We start from the raw sequence: 17,589 nt of genomic DNA, 5'->3' as shown, positions 1-17,589 counted from the left end.
TTGCAATGTAATGCAGTTGATAGTACATTCAGGTGCCTGTGAGAACAATAATCTCTAATAGTCTAAAAACAGTTTGGAAGATGTATACTGCTTTGTAAGCTCCTCTGAGACCTGACCCTAATCCTAGACGTTACAAACGTTTTACAGCTATTCTGAGTCAGGTGAAAATTGTGTCAAATCTGCTGAATTTTTCTTACAACATGCTTTGTCTTTTTTTCTTATGTAAATTACATGACTTTAATCTGATCCAGGATTCAGTAAGATTTGGGCCAAATTCGATAAATAAATTCTGAATCAGAATCCACAAAATCTAAACAATATCCAACCCTAGTCGCATATTTTGTCACAATAAGCCAGGGTGACCAAAGTCATGTTCAGCCATTTCTTCAGCTTGAGAAGCCAAACAAAGTCAATGGCAATGAGCCAAAGTCTTGGCAGTAACCCAATACAGTTTAACATCTTTGGAACAATCGATCCAGCAAAGGTGCAACCACAAAGAAATTGATTTATCAGGCTAGATGTCGTCTTAGATTTTGGATATCGTAAAATCGTGATATGACGCAAGTGATGTCTTTTCCTGGTTTCAAAGGCTGCGTTACAGTAAAGTGATGTAATTTTCTGAACTTATCAGACTTACTAGATGTTTTATTACTTGCCTTTACCCACTTAGTCATTGTATCCACATTATTGGTGATTATTCATCAAAACTCTCATTGTGTAAATATTTTGTGAAAGCACCAATTGTCAACACTACAATATCGCTGCAATATTGACATTGATGTATTTGGTCAAAAAGGTTGTGATATTCATCGCCCAGCTCTAGTCCGTATATTAAAAGACATCAACCAATTTGAGTGAGACAGTAGACTCCCATTATCTTTTAAACTTGAATGTTTTGGCTACTCTTTTGTTACATTTGCATCACAGAGTTAACTACCTGTGTGACTAGAGGCTCCAGAAGCCTCTCCACAGTCAGGGTGCGGATTTCAAGACTCTTGGGGTCCCATTTCAACAGGATGGGGGAGGTGGCGGTCGTCATGGTCTCTGTTGGGAGCAAAAGCAGATCAATGGTTAGAGGAATGTTTCACTTTGAAAAGCTTTTGGTTCATTAAAACATAAACCCTATGGCAGGTCACATTGCTCATTACGTTTGCCTTAGAGGACAGGGTGGATAGAGGTGTTCACAAGGTTAGTTGGCATTGTTCATCTCTTTACAGCTCTTTTTATTTTTGAATATAGGTCTGCAGGCATAAATGTTCCAGGTTGATAAGACAGCACATAGGCAACAATTGGTTTCAGAGTGGGTTGAGTTTTTAAAGATGGTAAAAGCCTTTCTAGGGCAGCATTGTCTTACAGAACTTTGCCATGATATAAAAAGATTCTGTGGTTATAGCGCAATCTTCCTCTGTGTCAGAGGGTAATTGTCCTTTATGTCATGAAACAAGTATTCACAGAGACCACATTGCATCATGGGGTTTGTGCCAATAGTCGATCCTCACAGACATTTCAGCAATTCCACAAAATAAATGAAGACCAGGCAAAAACTACAGGCTCAAAGACAACATTAGAGTAACTGTTGACAGTCAGAAAGTCTTGGCTCTGCACATCAAATCAAATAAAGCACAGTCAACAATTCCAGCAAACCATAAATGAATGGCCGGCCACCTCTCTAACCTTAAATTTCTGTAATTAACTTTTCTAATTAACTCCATCATTACAATGTATCTCTCCAGAGTTGAAACTTATTAAGTAAGGGTACATTAAATTTAGGGAGTACTGTTTTTCTTCCGTTGTCTGGCGACATGCCATTAAAGTGATGGTTCGGAGTAATTTCACCCTAGGGTCCTTTGCACCATGACCTCGAGCCAAACACCCCCCCAGAAGTTTTTTTCACCTGGGTCGAACATTGGACGAGTTAGCGTTATCAGCTGAATAGCTTAGCGCAGGGGCTAATGGATCCGAAGTGTCTCTTAACATTACCCCACTAATAATGCCCAAAATGATACCAAACGTCTACACTAGTACAAATAGGTTATGCACTCATAAAACGATGGATTGGAAAGTTTGTAAGTACACCAGAAGTTTATGTAAATAACACTTGCCTGTTGGCTTCTCGTCTCTGCTGTTGTTGTTGCTGCTGTAAGGCGAGTGCTTAGGGACGTCTAAAAATTACAACACCGAAAAGAGATGCAACAAAAATATTTATTAATTTAACTTATTTTTTAAAGTAAGTGCTGTAGTATAACTAGCAGGAGTTATAATTGAGGTAAATTTGGCTGCCTATGTTAAGAACTAAATGTGCCAGGGATTCTTTTATTCCTGTGGCTATTAGGAATCTGAATTCATTTGAGTGACATCATTGAATTTTTTTTATATAGAAATGTTCTTATTTATTATTTTATTTTCATTACTGTTCATGTTTTGGGGAAGGTGTCTCTATTGAAGGTGTTGATGTGTGTCATGTGCTGTGTTTATAATGTTGCTTACACATGTATGTGTATGTGTGTGTTTTTGGATATCCTGCTGCAAATCAAATTTCCTTTTCTAAGGATAAATAAAGTGGAACTTGAACTTGAACTTGAAGACATTACCTTATTTAATCATTAAATTAATAAAAAATTTTGTTGCATCTCTTTTCGGTGTTGTAATTTGTAAACGGCCCTAAGCACTCTTACTGCGTGGTAGTAACAGCAGCAGCAGCAGCAGAGACGAGAAGCCAACAGGCAAGTGTTATTTACATAAACTTCTGGTGTACTTACAAACTTTCCAATCCGTCATTTTATGAGTGCATAACCTATTTGTACTAGTGTAGACGTTTGGTATCATTTCGGGCATTATTAGTGGGGTAATGTTAAGAGACACTTCGGATCCATTAGCCCCTCCGTTAAGCTATTCAGCTGATAACGCTAACTCGTCCAATGTTCGACCCAGGTGAAAAAAGCTTCTGGGGGGGTGTTTGGCTCGAGGTCATGGTGCAAAGGACCCTAGGGTGAAATTACTTCCAACCATCACTTTAGAGTTTTGGCATACATTTGTCCACATTCCTGATTACTTAAAATCATTTAGGTACAAACATTGCATTGTACTGTACGGTTGCATTATGAGGGGCCAAATTAAGAAAAAAAAATTAAAGAAAGAAGGTAAAGAAGCAAACAAAAACAGGAGAAAAGTTGGAGATACAATTAACTTGAACCTCAACTAATCTGACAATCGTTTTTAGAGACACTTTTAAGTATCGTAGAAAACAACAAAACCAGAAGTCACATAAGTGAAAATATACACTCCTGAGATGGTACTGAGCTCTGCGATAAGATTTAGCTCTGATCTGATTGTAGATTTAGACAATCTACAATTTCTTTTTACAGTTGTTAAACCACTTATTATTATTATATTAGGTGAATGTGAGGACTGGGCAGCTGTCATGGGGGTAGCAGTCTGTTTTACTGTGGGGATGTGTTTCTACAGTAAGCAATTTCAGAATGGGCCAGCTGGGACTGGCTCAGTCTACTGCCAATGTCAATGAGGCAGAAGGGAGTAAAAAATGTGACTACGAATGACAGATCTGGGCCAGAGGCCCCTAATATTACAAACAGTGGGTTAAAGATGGATGAACAGTAGGGAATCTGGCAACCTGGCACTATTGATGAAACTCCAACACATCATAGTTCTTTCAAAAGAGCACAGACCTTTAGATTGAAAAAAAGTTAGGTATTCACTTATGCTAACTGTGTCATTACATTTTGGTCCCCGCAAGGAAATCTGGACAGGAACAACAAATCAGACTCTGTGCGTCTGTCAACTTATCAATCTCTCATGCACAGTAGTTTGACAGAACCTGAGGGAATGATGCATATCATTTCTTTGTTCTGACATTTTTTAAATTACGCATACTGAGGGGTGGAGAGGAGAGTGGAATACGGTGAAGTCTTAATTTACTTCTGGAAAAACCTCAACACTTGCACAATGGAGCTAGAAAATAGTCACACATTGCAAATTGTGAATGAGCAAGGTACATTGGTACTCAAATTGCTGCAGTGAATGTTGAACAAAACTAATTTACAGAGAAAAGTATGCAAACGCTTTTCTTTCACCCAGGACTCATGAAAATGTATTGCAATTTTCATTATTTTCTGACATTTTAAAAACAAAACAATGAATTGATTAATCAAAAAATAAGTGTCATTGAACTCAACAGAGAGTTCCGTTTTCATTGGTCATGGTTTGGGACGCCCCCTATGCCTAAGCCATGGCCCCTTTCACAGCTAATGAACTGTATGACATGAGTCTTGTGTGAGGTATCATTGAACTCAGCAGGGAGTTCCCTTATCTTTGGTGACGATTTGAAGTGTCTGAGTGCCGCGCAAATGCACGGTCGCAAGGAGCGGCGTCCGCCAGTGACCCCGACGTGCAAGGAGGTGCGAGGGCCCGTCCAACGCAGCTTGCAGCTTTAATTTGTTTATTTATTTATTATTTATAATATGTTCATGTTGTGACAAGAAGGTTTCTCTTTTTTTTGTTAATTTTGGCCAAGTTCGGACTTAACCAATCCTGAGTATCTGACTGGTGCACCCCTATCCAAAAGCACAACCAGTTTTATTAATGTTACTCTGAGTGAGCAGCGTTACCAGAATTTTTTTACTTTTGGTAACTGTTTTGATTCACAATTAAGGTGGAAAATAATTTTTTTGTTTTTAATGTATTTTTGTTGATGTTGAAATGGATTTTAAAACATTTGGTATCGAAAAAAGTATCGTTAAGGAACCGGCATCAAAACTGAGGTATCGAAATTGTAGCGTATTCTGTTGGACAGAGCACAGACATCCCCCACCCCCAAATAATAAGACTTTGGATCTACTGGAATTGTGAGGGTGACATATTTCTATTCAAACTGCCAAATTTTGCCAAAAGTTGACTGGTTTGCAGCTATGACATCAGTGCTGTGCAGAGAAATCAATAAAAACCAGAATGTGATCTGATGTAATTACTTTGGTGAGCAACATGCAGTCTGTCCCACAGTTTTGATGACTTGGCCTTGTGTTAGCAACAGCCAGCATTGGAAAAAGTAAAAACATCCACAAAACTAAAAGAAGGAAAGACTTCAAAGTGATCTGACACAAATCCAACCGCACCATCCTAGATAGCAATGTGCTGTAGTGAAATAGGGGTAAACAAGCAATGTGGCAAGGCGGGCATATTACTTTTGAGTTCAGTATTGCATCGTCCTTCGCTCACTTGTCACTGTGGCACCACATTCCATACACAATCTCAATGAAGTCTGTCATTTATACAAATTCCAAGGTATTCCTACACACCACAACATGAGCCTTTTTTCTGAGGAGGAATAAAATCTCTCCCTCTCAGATCTTTTGTTTTGTTTAACAAACGTGTTTTTGGTGAAGAGCATGAGTCAGATTTCAGTTGTTGCAATTTGTGAGAGGTCCCGCCATCTGCTGTGTACAACTGTGTATCTGTACATCTGTGACTGACGGATGATCAGAGCAAAACAAGACAGAGAGGCATAGAAAATTAATAATTTACCGCACGAGAAAAATAAAATTCAAATACAGATAAAGCGACTGCACAGGCAAGTCATTGTTTATGGTAGGTGTGTGTTTTCTAGAGAAGTTGTGTGTGGTTTTGCATGATCGTGTACTGTGCTCTGTGTTCCTAAATCTATACCTGCTCTTGCAGTGTACAGTTGAAGCAAGCATTGTTTGCTGTCATTTTCGTCTTTCTTCTTTATTTTCTGAATAAATCTAACGACTGTTCCCTTCTGCCCCAGGACAGGCTTTTGGGGAAGGATGGTGCCATTTCAGAAGGTTTAGAATAACACTATACGCAGGGAGGAAAATGGGCCATCTGCTAGTTTGGGGGATTTATTCTAAAGCACGGCACAAGAATCCGCATAAATATTCTACTCCTCTCGGCTAGACACTGATATAGAGACAAACATTCAAGCAGTTTTGAAATAAAGTGAGGGAAAAGAAAACTTGAGTCCAACAACAGCTCTTTTTGGCTCGTTGCACTCATGGATTCTGTATATTACCGAGCTAAATATAAATTATCAGTGCCGCGTGGACTCTTTTTATACTGCAGTTACTGTGACAATCACATTATGTTGAGAGGTGTTTTTAATAATCTGCCCTCCTCATGTATGGAAACTGAAACATCTGAATCAGATCTAATTTAACAACACTGCTACCTGCAGTCTCAAAAGTTACCTTAGAGTTCTACGAGCAACACACTAGACCTTAAATGAAAATTTTTCACAGGTGATAATCCAAGTTTCCATTTGCTGCTGTTCAGTGATTCGTTTCAGTGCTGGAAAGCAGCGTTTCCACTGCTCAATTCATCACCAGCCTGCAGATACTGTTCCTGCTGAGTTTGGCAAGGAACGCTCGCCAAATTGTAGCTTTGTTGTTCATTAGGTTTCTTGTTTTGTGTGTTGGTGTAAATAATAGTGAAGTTGTCTCTGTTCATTAATCATTTCTGCCTTCTCGAGACGTTTTCTCTATTTACTGGTAGAGGAATAAATGAAAAATACAGTTGACTCAATACCATTTCAAACATTAATTAGCAAGTCACAAAATAGAAGTATCATTGTGTAGGATAATGAATGAATAATCATATAACTCGCGTTATATATTAAAATATAAAAACGGATAACAATTAACTAGGCTCTCATTGTATTAGCTCCGTGGCTTCACACACCTTTTCCTGAATTAGCAACTTCAACGCTGCACTGATGCTCTGCCCTCTCTAACCTAATACTGGTGTTGAATTTTGCACAACTGTGATGGAGTGTACAAGCAAGTCACTGCTAGATATGAGAAGGGTAAGAAATTAAACTATTTAACGCACAATTCTTGCTGCTGTGATTGTTTTTAGTGACTTTGATTCCGTTTCCTCAAAACTCTCTTTTCATCTAATTTTAGCCAAATATCCAGTTACATGAATTAAACTGTGAATGCTGGCAAGAGAAAGTGAGTGAGAACTGAGAAGATGAGGGTTGTGTACATGGAGGGTAAGAGCACATGGACAAACATTTAACATCCTCTCACTGCTGATTGAATGGCATGTTTTATTATCAGAATGCAGGGGTAACAACAATGGAGGATTGGTAATGGCAATGGCATCTGTAGCGAGCTCACCACATGCTGCTGTTTCCTGTGTGTCAGCTCATTTGTCACCTAATGTAGGGTGTTCTTGATACTGTTTGTTTTTTATTGCCCATTAAACAATATTATTACCTTAGGTCCTGCTTGTGTCAGCTCTTCTATATAATAATGCTGATGATATGGCAGAGAGACAACTGCTAGCGGATGTAAAGTAATTACCTCACTTGACCAGGTGTTAACTGAGCTGTGTGTGTGTGTGTGTGTGTGTGTGTGTGTGTGTGTGTGTGTGTGTGTGTGTGTGTGTGTGTGTGTGTGTGTGTGTGGGAGGGGAGGCAGTGGACAGGGTGGGATCTAGACATTTTTTATCTGCCAAGACAAACAGTTGTTTGCCAAGTTGCTGCGCAGCGTCAGGTATTGTGCAAACCTGCCCTGCTAACGTTGCTACCTTACGGGGACACTTTATCACCACAAAAAAAATACCACAAAGCCATGCATGACAGTTGCATGGCTAAAAAGCCGAGCACCAGGGTGTCAAGTAAGCGAAATATGGATGGATCACTGACCGCGTGATATGAAAAAAAATGAAAGCGTAACTTCATACGAACGTTCAGAACGTTGTGCACATATTTAACGTTACATATTTAAATACTGTCTAGTAAAGTTCACAGTATTTAAAAAGTGCATTTCTGCACTTGTGTGATTCGTTACTGACTTTCATATTGATGTTTACACCAGGCTTATTTGTTGTCAACTTCTCATGGTAATTATATGTTTACAAGGCTGGACGTTCAACAAATCAGTCACTGTGGTTGTAAGTAGTTAGAGTAGTTTATAAATAAATAGTAATATGTCAATTGTATAAATTAATGCATCACCTAATGTTATCAATATACTGTAATTACATACAGGCCTGGCCCACAGGAAAGAACAGTTTATGCTTAATATATCTAATATAGTGTTGGTCATACTAGACAATGTTTTATTATTTGTCTTGTTGAATAATATACCAGATAAAGAGCTTAAAAAGTAATACAATTTTAAATTGCAATCACAACATTGGTTAAAAAAAAAAAATCACAATAAGATTATTTTCCAAAATCGTTTAGCCCTAATTGCAGTAACAACTGCCTTAAAGTTACATATAAGTAATAGTGGGTGACTACGTTTTTTAACAGTGAAGCTAAGGGTATCCCTGTTGTTGATTCATAGTGCTACTGTAGCCTATAACTAGGATATTTCTGGTCTATGATTATTACACAGACTACAGGCAGTGTGGCATCCCTGGTGAACTGGTTAATATATGCTATAAACACTAATTAATTCCCATGAGAAATCATTTAGCCTACATGTTGCAATAACAAGATTGTAGTATTCAATCCAGTGAACTTCCACAACATTAGATTTTGATGCTTGACTAACTTAACTAAGATCTCATTTACAAAGTTACTAAGTAAAATTCAACTCTAATAACAAGTAGCACAGACAGATGCAGACAAGGCCTCTGACAGTTCATTAAGATTTCCCTTCAGACAAACATACGGTATGGCTATGGTTGAGTGGTTCAGTACCAGGGTTAACTTTTTGGCATGAGCTGCACCGTTGTGTGATCTCACTGCTGAGTACAAAACCCAAATCTCCCAGAGAAAGAAGCAGAAAGGGCTTTTTAAGACCACCAGGAACCTTTCTGCTCAGAATCAGTGATCCAGAAGCTGAAAGGCAGAAGATTTCAGTCCGCCGGTCATGAATATTGAAGAAAAAAAAAGAATTTAAATCTAAAAAGTCTAAATCTTGTGAACATTTATTTAATTTATTTTAGTTCTACCATCCATTGCTTTTCATTTTCCCACCTTCTTTTGCTTAAACTAGGTAGTGTCATTCTTTGCTCATGCTGGATCTTGTTTGGATTTGGTGTAGATTCCTTGTTGGTGGCTTACATTGTTCTTTTTCTTGCCATTTTTATTTGTATGTCAAAGATGATAGTGACTGATGTATCGTAGTTTTAATTAAAAATAAATGAAAATAAGGCTTTCTGTTGTTCACAGACTTTGGTGTTTCAGACGCCCAACTGCAAAAAGCTGTAGCAGGATGATCAGTGCATCTCAGCAAATCAGGTAAACACAGCGCTGGCAGTTAAGACAGATATTCTGCTGAGTCAGAGCTCTGTTTGTGAGTCTGTATTGATTAAGCACCTGTCATACAGAGCTACTCCATCCAGCGGTCTATTGGCAACACCAAAGAAAACAGATGGCAATGACTAGTACTATTCAATACTGTGTGCCCAACCAACACAAACAGAACACCCCTGCTGTTTTTGCCTCATGTGGTGCTTATGGTTTTGGTGTTGTACGTAAATTACGGCACTTGGTATATATTTCAAAAATCAAGATTATATTATTATTATCTATATATTTATTATAGCATTTAGCGGCAGTATACAGTACATTTTTAAATAATAGTTCCGTTCATGCTCACAAATTTAAATACTTATGGTTTAGTCTTCCCTCCATCTACTTAGTCAAAGAACCTACCAAAATGCTCCTCCAATGGAGAAGCATCATGCAGCCTGCCCTCTGCCACTGCTCCATCCGCTACTTTACTATGCTCACAGTCTCTAAAGGGAGGATTCCACCAGGTGCAGCCATGGTTTTATTACATCCTCCGTTGGGCATCATGCCACACCATAAGCGCTCGGAAGCTGAGCATTTGGCTTGTAGATTTAGTTGATTTGGTCATTTTATATTTATAGACATTTGTGCTTCTACGATAAAAGTAAGTAGTCTACATAGATAAATGGTTTCTTCCATTTAGCCCAATTATAAACGACATGGATAAAAGATTTGTGGCTGTGTTTTAGTTGTTAAAATAGTGTAGTGACGTATTATAGTATCGGGAGTCCGCACAGGGTGTTTATTCTGAAAATTGAACGGATGCCGCTCTACTTCCTGCCTGGTCTGTGCAATGCCAACGGCAAAAATAGACCTACGGTAGTGCATATTTTTAGTGGAGCAGAACAGAGAGCTGCTTCTGGGACATTTCTGGAGCGCGTTGCATGGCGGATGGTGGAATCATAGGCATTGCCTTGAGTGGCCGCGACTGGAACGCAGCGCAGCTGCGCCTAGTGGAATTTAGGTGTAAGAGGAAGTCACATACACAGAACTTCAAAAGGTCAGCAGACAACTCACATGTTGTTGCATGAAAAGCTTTCATTAATTAACCATTATTGAACCGCTATTTAGCAGAAATTTGGAGATGGACAAGTCATTTGTTTTTGGTGTAGATCCAGAGGAACAGTGCCATGTACAATGTCGTAGGAGCAAGCCAAGCCGTGCGGATCGGAGAAGTAGTGGAGCAAGATCAATTTTACAACCTTGTGTGACTGCCTACTCAAGACAGGTGCAGTGTATGACACCACACGGGAAAATATAAGGACTAAGGGTAAAACACCCTCTCTGACCACACATGCTTACAGTGTATGTGACAGTCGCCTACTGTATCTCAAGACTCACGCATTACAAAATGGGTAACTTTCAAATTGATTCCAACGGTTTACGTACTAGATCAAATTTGTTCAAAATTGACTTTTTGAACAGTGACAGCCCTGTTATCCTCCATAAAACATGAATGCCTTAGCCAATCCGCATAATTGTCTGTATTTTGATGGAAATCGAGATCCATATATGCCTGTCACATTATATGCAGTCTCTCAATATGTAAAATCAGTGAATCAACAGAGGAAAATGTAATTCCTGCATAAGACATTCACAATTAGTCATTTATGTTAACCCTATAAGAGTTAATTACTAAGATAAGATTTATTCACACATACCATACAGTGTACATCTCAAGTAGATAAACTGCATTGTCTAATAAGTGTACAGTATGATTTCAATTTGCTGATTTGGGGTCACTATCTCTCAATTTATATCTTGTCTGGTGGTCTTGACGGCGAAATCAAAATCAAGACTGCTCTCTCTGTGAGTCTATGTTGACATGGATTAACGTCACTGCCATTAAATGAGGTTAATACATGATAAGCATTCAGGGAGCAGCAAAATAAGGTCAAACCAAATGCTAAAACAGGCAGGGTTTAGTATTACACTAGTAGTATAATAATATTTACATGTAGCAACAACAAAACATGTATGCAACAATGCAAATGAAAGAGAAAATTATATGGTTAAAGCATAACATTTTCTGTAATCACATTCCAAAAACAGTTTTAAGGTTTAATGTGTGATCGGAAAAACCTTGTGTTGCTAAGGAAAGCAGCCTCAGATTAAATTTGTTTTTTAAATAGGTCTTTAACACTCAAATGCATTGCTAGATCTCTTCATAGACACAGATATAAGCAGAATGGTGCAACACAATATGGTAAGAGATGGACTCCTATTGAAGTTAGTGTGCGTTAAGATGATGCTTTGTCTCACTACAATGTAGTGTAAGGTGTAAAAATGTCGTCAAAATTTCCGAGAGACAGATCTATTTTCCTCCAAATATTCTTAGCCCTGGAGTTTAGCAAATACATGCATAATTGTCACAAAAAGAATATTCAAAAGTTGAAACTGCTTGCATTGCATAAAATGTGCATAAGAGCTTCTGTGACACTAACTTTGTGACTACAAGCCCTGTCATTTGTCATTATGAAAAGTTAATATGCCAACACTGCATTGACCCAGATTCAGAGCGGAGTTAAGCACATTCACACACTTGCGTGGAGCAGTGGGGGAGTCTCTAAAACCAGAAGTCAAGGCTCAACCTGTCATATCGCTGCTCTCCAGAGCCATGTTCTCAGAGCAGCCAAAATAGGCTGATCAAAGTGGAGCACAACCTGTGAAATTCTCAAAGCAGTCGTGTTCTCTTAGGGATTCAAAAACAGTCTTTAAAAACATAATACACACACTGCAAAGTTGAATAAACACTCTTAAACCATGTCTTCTGAAAACACCTGTCCCTGATTGGCTGGAATGTGTACATAAAAATCCTTTATCGGGAACCTCAAACAAGTTTGAAATACTTTGCTGTTTTTGCAAGCCAGGGTCTGGGGGAGGGTTACTGTTGTCTTTTAAAAATCAACTGGGATAAAAAACAACCAGCGTGACTAGCAGCACCAGTACAGGAAAACAGTTGATACAATTCACGACACACTGCAGATAAGAGCTCTTTGGTCATGCTCTTGTTAAAAAAAATGCAATACGTTTCTCAGACAACTTTAGAATCCAATAGGGGAAAAAGTGATGTGCTTTTTATTATTTTGTTTGATTTTTTACCTTATATTTATGTCTTTACGCTGTGCATACGTAAACATAGTTTTGAGTGTGACAGGCTACCTATGCAAAATAAGGTTCAGACACAAACTAAGTCTGAATGCCGAAAAATGAGAATCTCAAAGCTGAAGGTGAGTGTATACTGGTGCAGTGTACTGGTTGTATGTTGCAGTCAAAGCAGTCAAAACACTTCCAACAAATTCCCAAGATGAAGTTTCAAACTCATCCAACGACTATTAAACCTTCCCTTTGGTCAAGTCCCTTTTTTACCGCAACTATAAAGCAATGAATCTGCGTCAACATAAAATCACTAAAGCAGAGGAGACGTCTGCTCTCCTCTGTAATCACATTTTTGTGCCAAACTGATCAGATTTAAAACAATTGTGTTAATTACTTAAGCATGACAAGATTGCATGAATCTTAACAAATGCTCTCCCACTTATTTGTTTTACACAGATTAGGAGCAGGAGCATGATGTTAATTGTACCTTGTAGAGGTTTTAATCATATAAGCTCAATTCAAGCCAGCTGATGGTATGACATCTATGAGTATTATAAAAATGACATATAATATGGACAAATTGTATTGACCTGGGGTGGGTAATTTTTACAGCTTAGTTAAACATGTAACCCTGAATTTATGATGTCAAAAACTGTGTCCAGCAATGGCTGTTATATCTGTAAAACGTTCAGTATTGTGTCCTGTTGGACTCTGTTATGTTATGCACTGCAGGTGACAAGTTACTGTGCCTTTAAGGCTTACAGCAGTGTTTTACGGCAAGGGTCGTAAATGTAAGGTTTGGCGGCAGTTCAGTAAACGCAACATGAACGGAGCTACACGGTGTGGTTATTGAGTCCTACACAAACAAAATAATGGCTTTTGTTTTGTTTTTTGCAAAGAAATTACAATATACCAAAAAAATACAGAGCTAAAAAATATATGCAGCTGCAACTACAGAAGCCATATTTACAAAGTGACGCAGTAAGTGTAAGAGATAGAAGCAAATTAAAGACTGCATTCCTTTAATGTCTAAATGGATGTTCAACATGTCAGAATGAGTTTTTTTTGTGCTCATGCCCTGAATTTCTCTGGCACAGCCCCACTTCTTGTAGTAGTGCTCTTGATATGGGCACACACAACACAGTCAACACCAAAAATGGCAATTTCAGCTCAAGATGGAACAAAACTAATTCATCTTCTTGTGTACATTTTTCCTGAGAAATAAAGACCTACAGTTTTGTAAAACACTGTAATTTAAGAGCTGCTGCCATCACGGCCCACATCTATGATTTCTTTCAGCAATTCAAATAGGTTTGGTTGACTGACAGAAATAACAACTCCTGTATCAGCATTGCTCTTCAGTTGACATAACAAAAGTTATCTCCTAGCATCAGCTACCCCAGCTTGACTGAAAACTGAAACTGTGTTAGTCTCTAAAAACTGGTTAAAAAAAGGAAAAGATAACACCCTTCCCAAATAGAAAACAGCTAACATCAAAACTCAAAACCCAGTTAATGTGTAAAAGAACAGTAGTTTAAAGTAAAGACCCATCAAAATCAAAACTATGCCTATCTATTGTGCATATAGCACATTATTTCATGTTCATCACCTACATTGTCTTGATCATTATTTTTGAGGCTACTTTCAGTAAAAACTGGAATCTTAATTGGCAAGTTCACCCAGACTTTTACTATGTGTGAGATTTAATGTCTTGTTAAGAAATTGACAGCAAAGGTCCCTTGCTCTTTTAACAGGATAAAATAGTGGGTTAATAATGGAAAACTGCGAGTGACTGTAGGAGATGTAGAGCGAAAGAAGCAAACTACACAAAACACGTGAGGATAATTTCTGAGAAAACGGGGAAGACACTGAAAAATGTATGCGCTCATTGCACATGTCAGGCATTTCTGGGAAATCTGTAGCTTGCACATTCTAAGCCTTTAACACCCCAGTTTCTGGTTAATTTATAGAAAAGATCTATCTCATCTTGAGTTAAGAGGTTCATTGCAAATTGCAAGGAACATATGTATTGTATGTAACTTTTGAAATAAAAAAAGAAATTGCCCTGAAAGAATATGTCCCCAGCCTCCCACTCCAAGCTTCAAGGCTAAGCCCCAGACGTCAAATTCAAGAATTACAGCTGGTCTGCATATAGATTTTCTGTAAGAGGAGTCAAGAAAAGCAGTCACCAAACAATAGAAAAGTTAACGCACGAAGACAGAGTACACACACTGTGGGGGAGGAGATGGGCCAATACTTGGGGCCTACACTGGTCCCAGACATAGCCCATGGTGGGGGTGGACAGGGAGTGAGTATGAGAGAGACAAGTGAGGCCTCAGAAGGACAGAACAACTTCAATGGCCTCAAGCAAGACTCAGCACAGATTTGTTTTTGATAGAATCAAAACAATAAGGTAGCACCACAAAGGGTAAAGACACAGCAGAAACAGAAAGGGAACTTTCCAGTATCAGAAGTGTGTTAGCATGACCTCTCATAGCTAGAGAAGCATAGATTGTGCTAGTGAGAGAGACACTTAGGGCCCTATCTTGCACCAAGCGCAATTGCCTTTGTACACCAACGCATGTATCATTCCTATTTTGCACCCGACGCACAGCGGACTTTTCCCTCCACAGACGCACCTCGGTAAATCATGGAATGAATTTGCGCTCCCGGGGGCAGTTCAGCGAAAAGAGGAGGCGTGTTCAGGCGCAAACGTTCCCTGATGCTATTTTGCAGTTTCAGAAAACAATTCTGCCACTGACCAGGAAAAACCTGGTCTAAAGTCAGTAGCGCGTTATTCAGATGCTATTTTAGGGGCGCATGCTTGGCCATAATGTAGCGTGCGCACAACGCGCATACACCTTGCTTCCCTCATCTACACGGATGCAGCAGTTCCCATTTTTGCAAACCATACATAATTACAAGGAAAATATTACTGAAAATGTGCTTTAGGTGTTTGGATAGGTCAGGAGGCACTTTACAGTACAGTCCTCAAAAAGTTGCAGCATTCTTTGTGGCTTGTTATGTTTTGCACAACATTTCCATAAATCATGGATGTGTTAATGACATAAATGAGGAAATATTAGAGGACTTAAGGAGACGTGATGTTGAACTACGGTGGGATTGGACACTTGAGGGTCCAAGAGTGGCAATGCGCAATGTGCTCCTGATGGAGCGGGTGGACGGAGATGGAGTTGGGGGAGGAGGAAGGGGCACAACAGGAGCAGGTGGTGTGTTTGGAGGCCCACGCTCCATGGCTGCAACAATCCTCTCCAGACTTGAGGAGATGCGCCCGAGAGGCCGCAGCAACATCGCCACCCGGCTAAGACAGGCATTTATTACTTTGCCACATCCCGGACAGCTCCCATTGGCGTGCGCCAGGCAAATCCGCCGTCATAATAGCAATCCGCCATGGAACAAGCGCGCCTGCTCTTAAAGGGAATGTGAGCTGACGCTCTGATTGGTTATTTTCACATTACGCCCAAACCACACCTAGCTACTTCAGACCAACCCATTTTAGATTTGCGTCGGGCGCAAGACTCATTTCATCTGCCGGTATAATAGCAACAGCGCCCGAGATGAGCCCACAAAGCTACTTGCGTTTTGCGTTTTATATTTGCGTTTCAGATCGTTAAAATAGGGTCCTTAATGTTTGCACCACAACTGATGCACAGTACACCAAACTGCTTTGTTAGTGCCCATCCACTAATGCCTAGCCTACATGCTACATCTACAAAATTCAAAGTAGACTTATGTCCTCACTGTTGATGCTGACATAAACTAGTTTATGAGCTATGGCCTTGACCATTTTTAATCCACGGCTGACACTGTATCCACCCTTTTTCTCCTTGTGAACTTTTTGCAAATTGCAATAACCAACAGGAAACAGGATGACTTTGTTATGTGTAAGTGTCCTGGGTAATTTCCATAGCCCAACTGTCTAATATAAGTTGTGCATTGCATATTGTACAAGCTGTGTCACTGAAAATACAATATTATATACAACTTAAAGAGACTACTTAATGATCCTAATAAAGAGGGACAATTTGATGTTGGTAAAAAATGCCTATAGGCTGTGTTCAGCATTACGTCAATTTTCAATGACAAAGTCAAGTCATACTGGACAGTCAAGTCAACATGCCCTGAAGTGTGTCCATGTCTTACTATGACAACCAGATTCAAAGTGACTAGGACATGCAGTTCCAACTTTAAAACATAGAGTATTTGATGCTCACAGTTCAAGGCATCATAGTCTGCACCTATAACATGAATTATTAGAGTTAAGCAAAGCAAGCTATAAAGGTAATGAAATGATCCACATTAGCTGGATAAAGTCTAAAAATTGGTTCTGTCTGTACTTGTGAAGAAAGGCTTTGTTGTCACGTCATAACCTCAGAAATGACAGGGCCACTGACCAACAAAAGAAAAATACTATTAACAATTCAGTCTTATCAAAATCTATATTTTTTCCCCAGAGACTGTGGTATCTGTGGGAGGCTGGGTGAGAATCATTAAAACAGTAGTGAAAAATCTTGGCAGCAGCTTGGCATCACACTCCAGTTCCAACGTCTCAATGAGAAAAGGTTCTGTCTGCTCACTGAGACATTTAAAACCTCTCAGTTCTTAGGAGATGTGAACTCATTTTTAGAGCCGCAAAGATTAGTTGATCAATTGTCAACTATTAAATTAATCGCCAACTTTTTTGATAATCGATTAATCAGTTTGAGCAGAGCTGAGTGAGTAGCGTGAGTTGTATCTGAGATCCACAAGTATCTGCTGCAAACGTGGTTTGTTGTATTTTGGTGCACAGCCTGTGCCCCTAGTGTTTGTTTGACGTTTACGACCCCTGTGTTGTCTCCCGAGACCGGGCTTTTTCACAGTGTATTCAGGGGGCAGGCAGCTAGTGGATCAAGGAGAGATGCCTACGATTTCAGACAAAAATGAAACCATGCTGAAACCACGCAGGAACTCATACTGCACCTTTAAATGTGATATTTGTTTCGTTTCTTCACTCCTCTGTGACAGTAAACGGAATATATATTTGAGTTGACATTAGACATTTGATATTGGGCTCAGGGAAAACACTGATTAACATTTTCCACCATTCTCTGACATTTTATAGACGAAACAACTAATCAATTAATAGAGAAAATAATCCACAGAGTAATTGACAATGAAAATAATCGTTAGTTGCAGCCCTACTCCTT

General features: G+C 39.1%; 1 protein-coding gene across 2 annotated transcripts in view; it reads right to left on the bottom strand.

Moving 5' to 3' along the window:
- The window catches only part of ctnna2 (catenin (cadherin-associated protein), alpha 2), a 351,715-nt gene that overhangs the window by 328,540 nt on the left and 5,586 nt on the right, over nucleotides 1-17,589 (bottom strand). For both annotated transcript variants that reach the window (XM_028596679.1, XM_028596688.1), the window contains exon 2: nucleotides 938-1,044. In XM_028596679.1, the coding sequence (XP_028452480.1) occupies nucleotides 938-1,039 (102 nt within the window). In that variant the 5' untranslated portion in view covers nucleotides 1,040-1,044. The remainder of the gene's footprint in view (nucleotides 1-937; nucleotides 1,045-17,589) is intronic.

This window comes from Perca flavescens, chromosome 2, assembly GCF_004354835.1.
Source record: "Perca flavescens isolate YP-PL-M2 chromosome 2, PFLA_1.0, whole genome shotgun sequence".
Taxonomy (NCBI): domain Eukaryota; kingdom Metazoa; phylum Chordata; class Actinopteri; order Perciformes; family Percidae; genus Perca; species Perca flavescens.
This window is presented reverse-complemented; position numbering and strand designations above follow the sequence as displayed.